General features: G+C 43.4%; 1 protein-coding gene across 1 annotated transcript in view; it reads right to left on the bottom strand.

Annotated features, from left to right (window-relative positions):
- Window positions 1-17,310, bottom strand: part of ADAMTS3 (ADAM metallopeptidase with thrombospondin type 1 motif 3) — a 188,413-nt gene that overhangs the window by 122,625 nt on the left and 48,478 nt on the right. The window contains exon 6 of the mRNA XM_061582955.1: window positions 9,646-9,802. Within this exon, the coding sequence (XP_061438939.1) occupies window positions 9,646-9,802 (157 nt within the window). The remainder of the gene's footprint in view (window positions 1-9,645; window positions 9,803-17,310) is intronic.

Below are 17,310 nucleotides of genomic sequence, written 5' to 3' on the forward strand. Positions count from 1 at the left end.
CTTTTTTATTTCAACAAGCCTTTGGAACTGAAAGCTGTTAAGAACAGGTCTTGAAGGGTGCTCCATTGCTGTTGCCTAATTGTATTATTTTAAACTGAGTTTGAATTATTTTAACTGTATGTATGAATGGTTTTAATACTGTAAATTGTTTAATTTGATTTTAATCTAGACTTTTGTATGTTTTTAATTATATGTGTGCTTTTATCTGGAAGCCGCCGTGAGTTCCAGTTTTGGGAAAAGGGCGGGGTAAAAATAATGATAATAAACAAATAAATAAATAAATAAAGGGGGGTGAGGTTTAGCAAGGGGGCTTGGTGGAGGTGAGTAGCTGGGCTTGGCAAGTATAGTAAAAGAGAGAGAATGCCTACATGCGGCATAACAGCCTTCCTGAATCTAGTGCTCTCCATCTGCACAGGCTTATGGGAGTTGTAATCCAAACCAGACGGAGACTATCAGGGTGGGAACTGCTGAGGTATAGCATCAACATTATGGAATAAGAAGAAAATTAAATATCCATTATTCTGATATCTTCCTTTGCCATATATGCTTTTCATTATTGTGCCCCACTAGCTTAGGTAAGAGAACGTTTCAGTTTATAAGGTCTTCATTGGGGGACTTAGAACACTTGTTGCGGGGAAACACAGGTCCACCCTGCAATAGTCCAATGGGCAGGGGTCTCTGCCACAGGGCGGATTCTAAGCCCTTTCAGTTGTATGTAGTCAGAATCTCCCTTCAGACCCTGGGACTCAGCACACACAAACACTGATCCATCAGAGAAAGAGCCAGACCAGGTTCCTGACTCTGAGTCTGGTGCCGGTGACCAGGAGACCACCACAGAGGAAAAGCTGGGACCCTCACAAGCACCTTCTTCTGAGCATGAGGACCAAGGGATGCCCACCCTAGCTTGCTGGTCCACACTGCAGTGGGTACACCAGGCAGAAGTCTAGGGTGTGCAGAAGAAGTGCTTGACTGCAGGCCAGAGGGTCTGTAGTTCTCAACAAAGGGAGTTGGAGCCTAGGAGAGGCAGACCGGAGGCAGAGGCTTCAAAGACCTCAGTCCACCTCTAGCCTTGTTTTGTAGGTGCCTCTGCAAAACCAGAACAGGGCAGTGTGCCCTGGCCGCCTCTCCATTTGAAGCCCATGTGCATTCGGTTCTGCAAAAGGAGGAAGGGGAGCAAAGAAAGTCACACAACTGTCCTACCTCCCAAATCTTTTAGTACCAGGCAGGCCACTAAAAATAAAAAAGGGGAATAGTACTTTTGGGCCCGTATTTGCTAACGCTGAAGTAAAGTTAAGTGGAGGCTGAAAGAGAGCATAGCTCAGTGTGTTGGCTGAAATCCCCCTTCTCTTGCATGACACTTTCTAGGCAAATACTTTCCGTAACTTCCAAGAACAAGGCAGCCCAACGTGACCTTTGGGAGACGCTTTGCTCCTGGTTATGTCAGACACTCCCTTCTTGCATCCTGATTTTGTTTATTTGTTCTGTGTGTGTGTATGTGTATGTGTGTGTAACAGTCCCTGAAAATCTCTCTGCAAAGAAGGGTGCATCCACTCTCCACTTTTCTCTCACGAAGAATTTGGCCTGCCACAGTTAGGCTCTCGGCTTATGACTCACTGGCCCTGTTTGTTTGGAGCTGCTCCCTATTTATTTATGAAACAGAGCTGCCCAGTGCTTTGGCTCTGGCTCCCAACCTGCAGGAAGGAAATTTCTCTCAGGGACTCCTGTTCCCTTACGTGCGGTGTTGGGCAGACATGCAGAGAAGCCCTTTTTGCTTCAGACACGGTTCTCGCCTGCTTGCCAGGTTGAACCTGCATGGTTTTCTGACCCTGAGTGCGGCCAGCCCGTGGTGCGTAGCCATCCAGGTGATCCTTCCAGCAAAAGAGACCATATGGTTGTAGTGGAATCGCCCTCCTCACCTCTTTCTTTGGAGGGCTGACAGTCTTATTCTTCCATTTTGATCAGTGGCCAGTCTATGTGCTTGCAAGGTGGTGACAAAACAGAAGAATGCAGCAGCCAAAGCCAAAAAAAACGCAGTAGCTACCTAACAAATAATTCCCCAGTGCTTCCTCCCCCCCAACCTTCATCAGAAGGATTTATCAAGCGCTTAAGACTCATTTTGCATCACATTTGGATGGCATGAAAAGAGGAACTGTCTCCAGACATGGCTATAACAGCTCTTCCATACTTCTTGTTGTTATGTGTCTTCAAGCTGATTATGACTTATGGCGACCCTATGAATCGGCGACCTCCAAGAGCATCTGTCATGAACCTGTTCAGATCTTGTACGTTCAGGTCTGTGGCTTCCTTTATGGAATCAATCCATCTTGTTTGGTTTTCTTCTTTTTCTACTCCCTTCTGTTTTCCCCAGCGCTATGGTCTTTTCTAGTGAATTGTGTCTTCTCATTATGGGTCCAAAGTAGAATAACCTCAGTTTCATCATTTCAGCTTCTAGTGATAGTTCTGGTTTAATTTGTTCTAACACCCAATTATTTGTCTTTCTCGCAGTCCATGGTATGCACAAAACTCTCCTCCAACACCACATTTCAAACGAGGATTTTTCTCTTATCCGCTTTTTTCACTGTCCAGTTTTCACATCCATACATAGAGATCGGGAATACCATGGTCTGAATGATCCTGACTTTAGTGTTCAGTGTTCTCCATGCTAGGGTTCGGCAAATTTGTCAATTTTGGGTTTTCCTCTCAATTTCTCATTTTTCCCCCTCCCCATTCTTAAGGGTCACATCCAGTGTAGAGCTAAGTTAACTCAGTTCATCACCACAAGGATTTACACTTGGCCAATGGAATTTCCCCCCCTCTCTTCCCCCTGCATGGCCTGGTGTTTTCCCCCAACCCTCTGCAGCAGATTTGGTGAGGATGTACTACGTATGCGGGTGGGCAGAGGAGAGGGGGAAAGCTCTGGTGTGCAAGTTTAAATTCCTCTGCGCTAACAGAAGGAGTGCATTGAGCACTGCCCTAAGTTTGGTTCTCCGCATTTCCATCAGTTTGTGATTTATTTATTTATTAAAAAACCCCACAATTTTAATGTCTTTTCTCAAAATATACACATTTTAATGAAATATTTATTTATTTATTTAAAATATTTCTATCCCGCCCTTCTACCCTACAATAGGGCACTCAATCTTGCCCGATATACACATTTTTGCAAAGGAATGTTCCCCAATGTAATGTATTTTGTATGCTAATTTGATTAACATATGCATTTTAACTCTAATATATGCTTTTTGGGGCTTGAGACTGCATTGCTACATTCAGAGAATTTTGAAGGATGGTTGTGTTTTGGTTCACATACCATTTTGGAAAATGTGAATCATGTAGGTTTCCCCTTTAAATGCAAACTGGATCAAACTTCTTCCTCATCCTTACTCCATAACTTCTTTAACATGTGTGGGAAACTGCTGGATGCTCCCCTCCCCCATTCCTCATGGGCCAAGTTTGACAGGAGGGTAAGGCTACTCCCCTGTCAATCATCTGACATCACAGTGACACCAGATGAGCTGTGCTCTTTGGCCCATGCGGTGCAACATCAAATTGCATGGGCAAAGGCACAGCGCTTTGCAAATGTGAACGATCTGCTGGCCAGGGACGCTTGCAAACTCTGCTTTGGCCCTGCTACATTTTTACCTGCCCCACTTCTGACATCATAGATGACATCGGGTGTAGGGAAGGAGGGTGTGGCAGGGCTGGAATGGCCACCACTGCCTTAACAGAAGGTGATAAAAAATGTTTCTTAACAAGTTAGTTAGTACTTCTCCTTATACTTACTCAACTGATTAATTCACAAAATGCATATACCACTTGATTGTCATGAAACCTCCAAGTGTTTTACAAGAAATATTGAAATCATCATCAACAGTGTAAAACATTTAAAAGATCATTAAATTTAACAGTTAAGTAAAAAGAGATTAAAACATCTACATGTCTTGATAAGCTTGCCTCAACAAAAATGTTTTAAGCAGGTGCCGGAAACAGTACAGCCAGGGCGCCTGCCTGCTGTCAATAGGCAGGGAGTTCCACAGGGTAGATACTTCCAGCCTGCCCATGCACTAAGATCTGCAGGGGAGGCCATTCGCATTGTCCCACCATTGGAGGATACTTATCTAATATATGGCTGGTGCCATTATTATTTGTCTTTTGGTGCCAATTAATCAGTTTTTCACACAGGCTTTGGAAGGGGGCTGACCTGAGATGGGCAGCTGGAAATGGGTCTGCCTGTCTATCTCTATTCCTATGTGTGAATCTCTCTCTCTCTCTCTCTGTGTGTGTGTGTGTGTGCAAACTTTGGCCATGTGTACTCCGGCCACACCCACCACTGGCTTGTGACCCTTGGAGGGTTGACCAACAGTAAATGTGGCCCTTGGGGGAAAAAAATAAGTTAAATAATCATTTGTCTGCTTACCAAAATAGGCTCACAACCCCCGCACTAGTTGAAGCCGCAGCCATTAATACAGCTTGCTTTGCTTGCAAAACGCTTAGAACCCAGATGACTCAGCGCTATCTGAAGCAAGCAGTATAGCCATAATACCAAAGGTCCGTCCTAGTTACAACTTCCCCCACCCTTCCCAAAGCTACCTTAATCCATCCAAAATTCTGAAGTGTGCTAAATCCATTCTCACCAGAGACAAGAATGAGGTGGGAGACTCAAATCTGCTCAATGTCGTCAACATTCAGGTCTGTAAATGGATTGGCAGGAGGCCTCCCACATGCTCCCCCTCGGGTGACTTGACTTCCTTAATTGCAACACCCATTACGGTAACCCAACTGTGCAGCATTCCACCTTTATTAATAACAACCTTCTTGGAATGGATTTACCTTCCAGACTTCTCGAGAATCCAAGGTGAGTTGTGTGCAATGACCATGAAAGACAGATTTCAGTCCCAAGAGTGATATGCCATGGAGACATTAATTGTTTTATAAAAGCCATGTGGTCACAGACACATGGCTCTGCAAATTGTACATGCAAAAGTGCTTTACAGTCACTCAAAGGAGGTGAAATAGAGTTGCTGGCTCCTAAGTGGGAAAGGGCTTGCGTTATGACTCCTCTTTAAATGGTAGTCCTGGTGGCCCTGTGAGACAACTCTGAGCCTCTGAGAGGCTCACAGCTCACAGGCAGAGCATCTGCTTTGCATGCAGAAAATCCCAGGTTCAATCCCCGGCATCTCCAGGTCTGGCTGGGAGAGACCCTGCCTGAAAACCTAGAGAGCTGCTTCCAGTCAGTGTAGACAATACTGAGCTAGATGTATCAATGGTCTGACTCAGTATAAGGCAGCCTCCTATGCTCTTAAGTACTGCTAGGCATTCCTGTTGCTAACCCAGAGAGAAAAGTAATGTGAGGAAAGCAACATCCGCGGCATGAGCTTGGCCACCACTCCTCACTCTCAACTTGTGCTATGCCAAAATGTTCTCCTATGTGTTCCCCCTCTCCCCGGCCATATTCCATCAAGTAATGAGAAAAGAAATTGCATTCAAAAATTATCAAACGGGAGAGAAAATGCCACTGGGATTCTTATGGGTGGGGTGCAGGGTTTGTGTTCCACATACCTTATGTTTTAGGTGGATGAAAGTTATTTGTGAGAGTCCTGTCTTTCATTCTACAGATCATCTCAGCAGTGGTCTGCCCTCTGCAGCCTTCCTGGGTGCCTGCACTTCAACTAATCCCCAGGGGAAGCATGTGGTTAACACATCCCCTAGGGCTTTTGCAGATCAGGAAGTGCAGGCAGCCAGGACACTTGCAAAGTGCTGGAAAAATGTTTGCTGGAAAGGGGAAAAAAAGAGAGATGTACCATCCTTGGCCAGCTTTCAACAATAGGATAAGCTCAAAACCCCACATTCACCAAAATCCTGAAAAAAATCTAACATTCCCTGAAAATGTGGCACATGGCTGTTTTTGTTGCTGTCATCTATTAATAATAATAATTAATAATAATATTTCGGTACCCAGGGCATCTACACTATGGGGCCACTAAGGAGTAATGCTTCATTCTTTGCATCCATTGGAATGCACTCTGAGAGCTTCCAACTATATTTGAGAGAATTCATTGTTTGTCCATGAACCACTTGGCATCTCAAACATTCATGTAAGATCTTGCAGATTATTATAAACAATAATTGTTTTAAGATGGACCAACCACATTCTGCTTACATGCAAACATAGACAGATACTCCAAAAGAGTGATTTGTTCGGACAGTAAGAAATGCAGAAATCTCAGTCGCTTCCATAGTTTATCTGTAAGTGGAAATGTAAATCAAATGTAGGGAATGAAATAAGCTACCAAGAAAAGGCAGGTCAAGAGTGCTCCCTGCATACACTGAGTGCTCCAGGTATTGCCAACTTTTCTAGGACCGTGAGCACATTATGATTTTGAGCAAGTGTAATGGGCACCACCCCTTTTGGTCTTTTCTCTCCCACGTCCCCTAGATCAGCCCTCCCCTTGAGAGACAGGAATAGAGGAAGTGTGCATGGCTACACTTTGCTTTTCCAAGGGATCTCAATTAATTAATTAATTAATTAATTAATTAAAAGAATTAATCAGAGTCTTGAAAAACACATAGAGGTGAAAGAAGAAATGAGACAGGAGTGTCACTTTTCCAACTTCCTTTTCCGGCTTTGTGTACTTTTCATGGGACAAAAAGTAACCACCTTCACCATCTCAAGACCATGGGGACAGGGAGTGTGTTCGAATGTGCGGGGGCAGGGACAGGTTTTCAGGCCCCAGAGGAAACAGTACACATCACCACGGAAAGAAGTCCCTCATGTAAGAGCATTAAGCCCAGAGTCTAAGATTACCTATCTGCAATGCTGATTGACCATGAACTACAAATCTCTGTAGGTGAAGACTCATCATATCATAGGCCACTGCCTCTATTAATTCCACAATTTAGGTCTAAAACAAGCAACAACATTCCCTGGGGTCTTAACAAAAAATTATCTCTGATGGTTCTGTGTATACATGTATTAAATAGTCTATTCCCACCATCACTACCAAATGATCAATCTACAGGGGTAGCCAAGGTAGTACCCTGTACATGTTGTTGGACTTTCCATCAGCCCCGCTGGTATAAATGCTCACTGTGACAGCAGTTGTGTTCAGATGTCACAATAAACTTTGATGATAGGAACAAGCCAAGCCTTCCTCCAGGAATAGGCCTGGTGTGACAATGAGGAGTTCAGAAAGTTTTGCTTCTTCATTGGATTAACCACAAGTTACCATGTTGCCTAAATCTGATAAACTGTGGTTAATCCTAATAGTGGTTTGTTCGAAATAAGTCAACTTCATCGACCAGTTTTATGAAGTTGGCTTGCTTCAACAAAACATACTTAAGATTAGCCATAGTGTAGAACTGTGATGTAATGCTAAACTCTGCTTAATAAATATTTTAAAAGTCAGCTTCATACAGTGGCTTATAAAGCTGGGTTGCTTCAACAAAATATACTTAAGATTAACTACACGGCAGAGTTCTGATGTAATTCTAAATTGTGGTTAATCACTGTTGGAAACAGAAGCTTCCAGTCTCCTGCAAGAAGACAATAAGGGATGCTAAAGAAGAATTTGAGGAGCACATTGCTAAGAACATAAAAACCAACAACAAAAAATTCTATAAATACATTCAAAGCAGGAGACCATCTAGGGAGGCGATTGGACCCTTGGATGATAAGGGAGTCAAAGGTGTACTGAAGAACGATAAGGAGATTGCAGAGAAGCTAAATGAATTCTTTGCATCTGTCTTCACAGTGGAAGATATAGGGCAGATCCCTGAACCTGAACTAACATTTGCAGGAAGGGATTCTGAGGAACTGAGACAAATAGTGGTAATGAGAGAGGAAGTTCTAGGCTTAATGGACAACATAAAAACTGACAAATCACCGGGCCCGGATGGATAACTAAAATATGTAACTTGTCCCTTGGGTCCTCCTCCGTGCCTGAGGACTGGAAAGTGGCAAATGTAACGCCAATATTCAAAAAGGAATCCAGAGGGGATCCCAGAAATTACAGGCCAGTTAGCTTAACTTCTGTCCCTGGAAAACTGGTAGAAAGTATTATTAAAGCTAGATTAACTAAGCACATAGAAGAACAAGCCTTGCTGAAGCAGAGCCAGCATGGCTTCTGCAAGGGAAAGTCCTGTCTCAGTAACCTATTAGAATTCTTTGAGAGTGTCAACAAGCATATAGATAGAGGTGATCCAGTGGACATAGTGTACTTAGACTTTCAAAAAGCGTTTGACAAGGTACCTCACCAAAGACTTCTGAGGAAGCTTAGCAGTCATGGAATAAGAGGAGAGGTCCTCTTGTGGATAAGGAATTGGTTAAGAAGCAGAAAGCAGAGAGTAGGACTAAACGGACAGTTCTCCCAATGGAGGGCTGTAGAAAGTGGAGTCCCTCAAGGATCGGTATTGGGACCTGTACTTTTCAACTTGTTCATTAATGACCTAGAATTAGGAGTGAGCAGTGAAGTGGCCAAGTTTGCTGACGACACTAAATTGTTCAGGGTTGTTAAAACAAAAAGGGATTGTGAAGAGCTCCAAAAAGATCTCTCCAAACTGAGTGAATGGGTGGAAAAATGGCAAATGCAATTCAATATAAACAAGTGTAAAATTATGCATATTGGAGCAAAAAATCTTAATTTCACATATACGCTCATGGGGTCTGAACTGGCGGTGACCGACCAGGAGAGGGACCTCAGGGGTGTAGTGGACAGCACGATGAAAATGTCGACCCAGTGTGCGGCAGCTGTGAAAAAGGCAAATTCCATGCTAGCGATAATTAGGAAAGGTATGGAAAATAACAGCCGATATCATAATGCCGTTGTATAAATCTATGGTGCGGCCGCATTTGGAATACTGTGTACAGTTCTGGTCGCCTCATCTCAAAAAGGATATTTTAGAGTTGGAAAAGGTTCAGAAGAGGGCAACCAGAATGATCAAGGGGATGGAGCGACTCCCTTACGAGGAAAGGTTGCAGCATTTGGGGCTTTTTAGTTTAGAGAAAAGGCGGGTCAGAGGAGACATGATAGAAGTGTATAAAATTATGCATGGCATTGAGAAAGTGGATAGAGAAAAGTTCTTCTCCCTCTCTCATAATACTAGAACTCGTGGACATTCAAAGAAGCTGAATGTTGGAAGATTCAGGACAGACAAAAGGAAGTACTTCTTTACTCAGCGCATAGTTAAACTATGGAATTTGCTCCCACAAGATGCAGTAATGGCCACCAGCTTGGATGGCTTTAAAACAAGATTAGACAAATTCATGCAGGACAGGGCTATCAATGGCTACTAGCCATGATGGCTGTGCTGTGCCACCCTAGTCAGAGGCAGCATGCTTCTGAAAACCAGTTGCCGGAAGCCTCAGGAGGGGAGAGTGTTCTTGCACTCGGGTCCTGCTTGCGGGCTTCCCCCAGGCACCTGGTTGGCCACTGTGAGAACAGGATGCTGGACTAGATGGGCCACTGGCCTGATCCAGCAGGCTCTTCTTATGTTCTTATGTTCTCTTGGCTGCTCCAGAGCAGAGGGGAAGGGGGAGCATGCAAGGACAGGGGAATGGTAGGCTTGCTCCTGTCATGATCAGCCACAGTTTATTGTGATGCCCAAATGTAGCCAGCAAGTGCAAGGAAGTGTAGACATGAGATGTACCTCTGCTGTAGAAGTCAGAGAGTAGATCTGCTGGATCCTGTGCAATGGTCGACCTCCTATAGACCATATGAGTCCTCCCTCTCCCTTCGTCCATGTGTTTCCCCTTCTCCAATGGCTCAATGAAATATTCATCTTCGCCCGCTTTGATCATTCCAGCCTAGGGAGAGAGGAAGAAAGAAGAGGGTAACAATATGTACCTTCCATAAGAACATAAGAACATAAGAAGAGCCAGCTGGATCAGGCCAGTGGCCCATCTAGTCCAGCATCCTGTTCTCACAGTGGCCAACCAGGTGCCTGGGGGAAGCCCGCAAGCAGGACCCGAGTGCAAGAACACTCTCCCCTCCTGAGGCTTCCGGCAACTGGTTTTCAGAAGCATGCTGCCTCTGACTAGGGTTGCATAGCACAGCCATCATGGCTAGTAGCCATTGATAGCCCTGTCCTCCATGAATTTGTCTAATCTTCTTTTAAAGCCATCCAAGCTGGTGGCCATTACTGCATCTTGTGGGAGCAAATTCCATAGTTTAACTATGCGCTGAGTAAAGAAGTACTTCCTTTTGTCTGTCCTGAATCTTCCAACATTCAGCTTCTTTGAATGTCCACGAGTTCTAGTATTATGAGAGAGGGAGAAGAACTTTTCTCTATCCACTTTCTCAATGCCATGCATAATTTTATACACTTCTATCATGTCTCCTCTGACCCGCCTTTTCTCTAAACTAAAAAGCCCCAAATGCTGCAACCTTTCCTCGTAAGGGAGTCGCTCCATCCCCTTGATCATTCTGGTTGCCCTCTTCTGAACCTTTTCCAACTCTAGAATATCCTTTTTGAGATGAGGCGACCAGAACTGTACACAGTATTCCAAATGCGGCCACACCATAGATTTATACAACGGCATTATGATATCGGCTGTTTTATTTTCAATACCTTTCCTAATTATTGCTAGCATGGAATTTGCCTTTTTCACAGCTGCCGCACACTGGGTCGACATTTTCATCGTGCTGTCCACTACAACCCCGAGGTCTCTCTCCTGGTCGGTCACCACCAGTTCAGACCCCATGAGCGTATATGTGAAATTAAGATTTTTTGCTCCAATATGCATAATTTTACACTTGTTTATATTGAATTGCATTTGCCATTTTTCTGCCCATTCACTCAGTTTGGAGAGGTCTTTTTGGAGCTCTTTGCAATCCCTTTTTGTTTTAACAACCCTGAACAATTTAGTGTCATCAGCAAACTTGGCCACCTCACTGCTCACTCCTAATTCTAGGTCATTAATGAACAAGTTGAAAAGTACAGGTCCCATTACCGATCCTTGAGGGACTCCACTTTCTACAGCCCTCCATTGGGAGAACTGTCCGTTTATTCCTACTCTCTGCTTTCTGCTTCTTAACCAATTCCTCATCCACAAGAGGACCTCTCCTCTTATTCCATGACTGCTAAGCTTCCTCAGAAGCCTTTGGTGAAGTACCTTGTCAAACGCTTTTTGAAAGTCTAAGTACACTATGTCCACTGGATCACCTCTATCTATATACTTGTTGACACTCTCAAAGAATTCTAATAGGTTACTGAGACAGGACTTTCCCTTGCAGAAGCCATGCTGGCTCTGCTTCAGCAAGGCTTGTTCTTCTATGTGCTTAGTTAATCTAGCTTTAATAATACTTTCTACCAGTTTTCCAGGGACAGAAGTTAAGCTAACTGGCCTGTAATTTCCGGGATCCCCTCTGGATCCCTTTTTGAAGATTGGCGTTACATTTGCCACTTTCCAGTCCTCAGGCACGGAGGAGGACCCGAGGGACAAGTTACATATTTTAGTTAGCAGATCAGCAATTTCACCTTTGAGTTCTTTGAGAACTCTCGGGTGGATGCCATCCGGGCCCGGTGATTTGTCAGTTTTTATATTGTCCATTAAGCTTAGAACTTCCTCTCTCGTTACCACTATTTGTCTCAGTTCCTCAGAATCCCTTCCTGCAAATGTTAGTTCAGGTTCAGGGATCTGCCCTATATCTTCCACTGTGAAGACAGATGCAAAGAATTCATTTAGCTTCTCTGCAATCTCCTGATCGTTCTTTAGTACACCTTTGACTCCCTTATCATCCAAGGGTCCAATTGTCTCCCTAGATGGTCTCCTGCTTTGAATGTATTTATAGAATTTTTTGTTGTTGGTTTTTATGTTCTTAGCAATGTGCTCCTCAAATTCTTTTTTAGCATCCCTTATTGTCTTCTTGCATTTCTTTTGCCAGAGTTTGTGTTCTTTTTTATTTTCTTCTTGTAATAAATTGCTGGATCATCAAATGGTTAACCATTGAATCCAAACTAGTATATTGTCTGATATACAGAGATCTTGCTTGAATTGCTCTTTGGGGGTATATAATAATAATATTTAGTTATTTATTATTGCATGGATCTCAAGGTGGTGTATATTGTTCTCCCTCTCTCTATTTTATCCTCACAATAACCCTGTGTAGTAGAGTAGGCTGACAGATAAGTGACTGGCCCAAAGTCACTCCCTGAGCTTCATGGGCAAGTAGGGATTTGAACTCTGGTCTCCCAGGTCACAGTCCAGCACTCTAACGACTTCACCACATTGATGCTCAATGTTAAGGTGCAAACACAAGTAGGAAGGTGTGCACCTATATCAACAATCAACTGTCTTCCTGTTGTGTGTGCAGTAGCACTTGGCAGGGCAGGGTGGCATTGCTTACCTGACCTCCCGTCAAAGACACCACAAGAGTAACAGGAGGGTGAAGCAGAGGTGAGGTCAGTGCAGTAGAGACACATTGGCAAGAGCACTGGATTGATTCCACTGGTGTATTCGCACTGCACCAGCCTTGCTGCTGCCTAGTCTCTCCTGGTACACCCCAGCGATGGTATTGATAGGACATTAGGTAAGGAGCATCACCGCACTGCACCAACTGCTACTGACTGGGTGGAAGAACATGGGATCCTCTCTGAAAGTCAGACCAATTCACGCACAATGGTGTTGATTAATCCACATCTATGGAAGCTGGAACCATCATGGATCATGTTCAGATGCAATTCACCTGGGGGATGAGTCAGTATTGCCCTATCCTGTGCTTTCATTGTTCTATGGGTTAGAGGAAGGATCACAACTCAACAGTAGAGAACATACTTTGAATGCAGAAATTGCCAGGTTCAGTCCCTGTCATCTCATGTAGGGCTTGCAAAGACTCCTCTCTAGAACCCCAGAGAGCCATGACCAGCCAGTGTAGAGCAGGAGTGGTGAAACCCATGGCCCTCCAGATGTTGCTGGATTCCAACCCCCAGCATGGCCAATGGTCAGGAATGTTGGGAGCTGGAGTCCTAAATATCTGGAGGAAACCAGGTTGGGGCAGGCTGATCTATTTGAAGGACATGTGAGATGCTACCATATTAAGCATTGTCCCACCACACCGCAATACATGTCAGCCAGTGAAGCAGGGCAGGATGTGGAGAAATACTGGATGCAGAGATGTCATGTCTTGTCATGTAAAGACCCCCACCCTCCACCATACACGTGTTCTACTATGCATGGCCATTTAGATCACAGCCAGGAGTGGGGAAACTGTTGGTCTCCAGATGTTGTTGGACCCCAAGTCCCATCAGCCCCAGCCAACATGACCAAATGGGCTGGGACATTGGGAGTTGGAGACCATCAACATCTGGAGGGTCACTGCTTTAAAATATTTGTGAATAGGTATGGGCAAATCTGTCAATTTTGGTTGCTCTCATTTTCTCATTTTTTCCCCTACTCTTACATTCAGTTCTCCACATTTCCACATTTGTTTGCGATTTTTTTTAAAAAAATGTGTTTTAGTGCAGATTTCTGCTATTATACAATTTTGCCTAGAATATCATTTTTGCAAAGCAATTTTCCCTAATAGAATGCATTTTGCATACTGTTTTCCTCTAATATATGCATTTTATCCACACTTTAACCCACTATATGCATGGCTGTACACATTACTTGACTGAAGAACTGCACTGCAAAATTTCAAGAAGTGCAAATGTTGAAGGGTGGCTGTGTTTCGTTTTGAAGCTGGCCTGGCCCTAGGATAAAGAACGTCCTGGGTAAGAAGTGCCTTTGGTTTCCACCCACTCCCCATGTCAGCTTTTCAGGGCCACCCAGAGGGTTTATGGGATCTGGTGCAAGTGTGATGTTGACTGGAGAACTGCATTTCAAAATTCACAGAAGTGCAAATTTTAAAGGATGGCTGTGTTTCGATTCACGTAATTGGAATGTGCCAATTATGTAGGTTCTTCTTTAATGTGAATTGAATCAAATTTCTCCCCCAAACCTATTTGCAAGCCAAGTTTGGGTCTACATAATCACAGAGAAACCAATTTGCTTGATGGATGGAAGAACATCTGAGCTTATGTCGGTGAACAGGAAAGCCACATACTTTGCCTTTGGCTACATTTCTATAACTAATTACCTGGGAGTAAACCTCATTGGACTCAATGGGACTTTCTTTTGAGTAGATCTATATAGGATTGTGCTGTGTATCTCCCCTTTGCACTCCTTTCAAGCAAAGTAGCCCGAGACTGCTATAGTTCACTTAAATATCTATTTTGATCCTCCTTACTCCTTGAATTTTTAGAAAATATTAATATGCAGTTCCACTTAAATGTACAAGATATTCTGAAAGAAGGAACTGCCTGGAAGTGGATCTCCCAAATCTGCTACAGAAGATCCTTTTCACTGGATATGACAGAAGAGAGAACCTTTTGCATGAAAACCGTGTCCTCTGATGCTGAACAGCCCTTTCCCTGAACAGTAATCACTGGGATATTTAGGTTCAAATAAGTCCATTTCAGAATCACACCCTCATTTTCCCTCCCCCTTCCATATGGCCACAAAGCATTATTAGGCTGGCAACTTATCGGCCTCCTGGCATGTTTATGGGTTGTTTTCTTGCTATCTGAATTTGGGTGGCAGGGGGTGGGTGGGGGCATTGCTATGCTCCTGACATAAGAGCTTAGCTTGGCACTCCACGTTTGTTTAAAAATCCCTTTTTCAAAGCCTGCACCTTGGAAGTAGCTGGAACCAGGTTAGCTTTCTTTTTGGAAAGGAAGGAAGAGGGAAGAAAGGGCATGGGTGCCTTTCCCGGTTGGTTCCCCTCTGATTTTTCTACTTTAGGGTTAAAGACTGCGGAAAGGGAGAGAGAAGAGGAACCTATTCTTCGGAAAAGGTGAACAGCTCACACTGGGAAAAATATTTTCAAAAACAAGCTATTAGGGATGGGTTAATCTGTCAATTTGGGTTTCTCTCTGCCCCTCATTTTTCTGATCTTGAGTTTAGTTCTCACATTTCCACATTAGTTTGTGATTTTGGCGTTTCTGTTTTTTTAAAGAAAATCCTCATGAAAATGCATCGGCTTGAGAACATCTTCTAATGTACACATTTGGTATACCTAATCTACACATTTTTGCAATTTTCTCATGTAATGCATTTTTGTATTTTATTTTCACTGATAGGTGCATTTATGTGCACCGTTTACCCCAGGATATGCATTCTTGTACACATCAACTGGCTGGAGAACTGCATGGCAAAATTCAGCAAAGAGCAAATGTCCAAGGATGGTTGCATTTGGGTTCCTATAGCATTTCAGGAACTCCTAATGTGGTTGGTTTGCCTTGAAATGTGAGCTGAACTGAACCTCTCCCTCACCCTTACTAGAGATGTGGACTTTCTTGCCTGGGGGAAAAACACAGCAAAATGAAAACAAACCAAAAACCATAGTGTTTGACGGAGTTGCATCATTCAGATTCTCCAAACCATGGCTAGGAGGCTGGGAACATAACATAGGCTTCTCAACTTGTGTATAAACTACCTGCTCCTTTCTGTTGTTGATTTTAACCAAGGTATACAGTCATATCTGCCCCTGTGCTAACTGTAGTCAACACCAATGAAGGTTTGCCTAAGTTTGCAAACTATGGTTACAATACTCCACCATGGTTAAAGCCAGCCTTTCCTAACCTGTGCCTTCCATATGTTTTGGAGCACACTTCCCAGAAGCCCCAGACAGCATGGCCATGGCATTAAAGCAAAGCATTAAAAAGAGGTGGTGATAGAAGAATACTGGGGGGAAAGGGGAGCTGCAAATCCATACTATGCAGCACTGCAGCTGCACCAGACCACTGTATAACAGCTTGAAAAAAATCTCTTTCCAAAGGCAACCTTGCCACAAAAAACTGAGAGTGAGAGCCACTGTTGTGTAGTGGGTTCAGCAGCTTTCCACAACCTGGTGCCCTCCACGTTGCTGGACTTCATTGGTCATACTGGCTGGGGCTGATGGGAGTTGGGATCCAGCAACATCTAAAGAGCTTCAAGTTGAGGAAAGCTAGGCTAGAATATTGGATTAGGAGTAGCAAAACCCAGCTTCAGATCCCCTCCCAAACTGGCAATTCCAGCCAATGTATCTACTTCCCTTGGAGAAGCCTACAAAAGAGTCTGCACACCTGCCCATTGAGATATACATGCTTTTTCCTTGACATACAGAAATGTAATTCGATAGAGTCAGCTAGAAGAAGGATCCATAAAGTTGTCCATGCCAACAGAACTATAATATCCACTGCTCACTTTCTGTTTCATTTTAGGATAGCACAAACAATTAGTGTGATTTCTCTTCAGCAGATAGTGAAAATCTTGTCCATTGGATGAAACGTCCAGCTAATGTAAACTGTAATTGTAGCAAGCCAAGAGACCTGATTCATTTGATATGAAGTCCAACATCTTTAAGTCTTTCTACAAAGCAAGACTAGGAACTAAAGGCTTTGGATCAGGCTCAGGACAACCAATTCAGGGGATCAGAGGCCTTTTACAATATGAATATATGACAAAATGGATATGAAATCAGGTTCATCCTCTGTCCTAATTCCATCCCATCAGCAATCTGAAGTGGTATAGCTGCAACAAGGCTGTACCACATAAGGAGATATTCCAGGACCAAACCAGTGACCCATCTACTCCAGCATCCTGTTCTCACGGTGACCAACCAGATACCTATGGAAAGCCTCAAAGCAGGACTCAGTGCAACAACACTCCCCTCACTTGTGATTCCCAGCAACTGGCATTCAGAAGCATACTGCCTCTGACAGTGGAGACAGAACATGGTCGTTGTACGTAGTAGACATTGATAGCCTTATCCTCCATAGTTTGTAGAATTGTCTTCAAAACCTTCCAGGTTGGTGCCCATCACTACTTCTAAATGTAGGGATGAACAAATCTGTCAATTTTGGTTTCTTTGTTTCTCATTTTTCAAATCTTAAGTTGAGCTCTCCACATTTCTACATTGATTTGTGGATTCTTTTTATTGTTTGAAAAGTCCTCATGGAAACTCATCAGCATTGTAGTGCACATTTCTCCTAGTATATACATTTTGCACATTATTTTCACTAATATATGCACTTTTATGCACACTTTACCATAGTGCATGTATTTTTGTACACATTACTTGGCTGGAGTATTGGACTGCAAAATTGAGACAGCTGCACATTTTGAAGGGTGCCTGTCTTTTGGTACTGTTTTGGAAAGTGTGAATTTGGTAGGTTCAACTTTAAATGAGAACTGAATCGCAATTATCTCAAATCTTTAACCCCATGGCATTTCTGGATATACAGAAACACTCACTTTTATTGCTTTGCAGTTCGACTTTCTTAAGGTCAAAA

This window comes from Rhineura floridana, chromosome 9, assembly GCF_030035675.1.
Source record: "Rhineura floridana isolate rRhiFlo1 chromosome 9, rRhiFlo1.hap2, whole genome shotgun sequence".
In the NCBI taxonomy this organism is placed as follows: domain Eukaryota; kingdom Metazoa; phylum Chordata; class Lepidosauria; order Squamata; family Rhineuridae; genus Rhineura; species Rhineura floridana.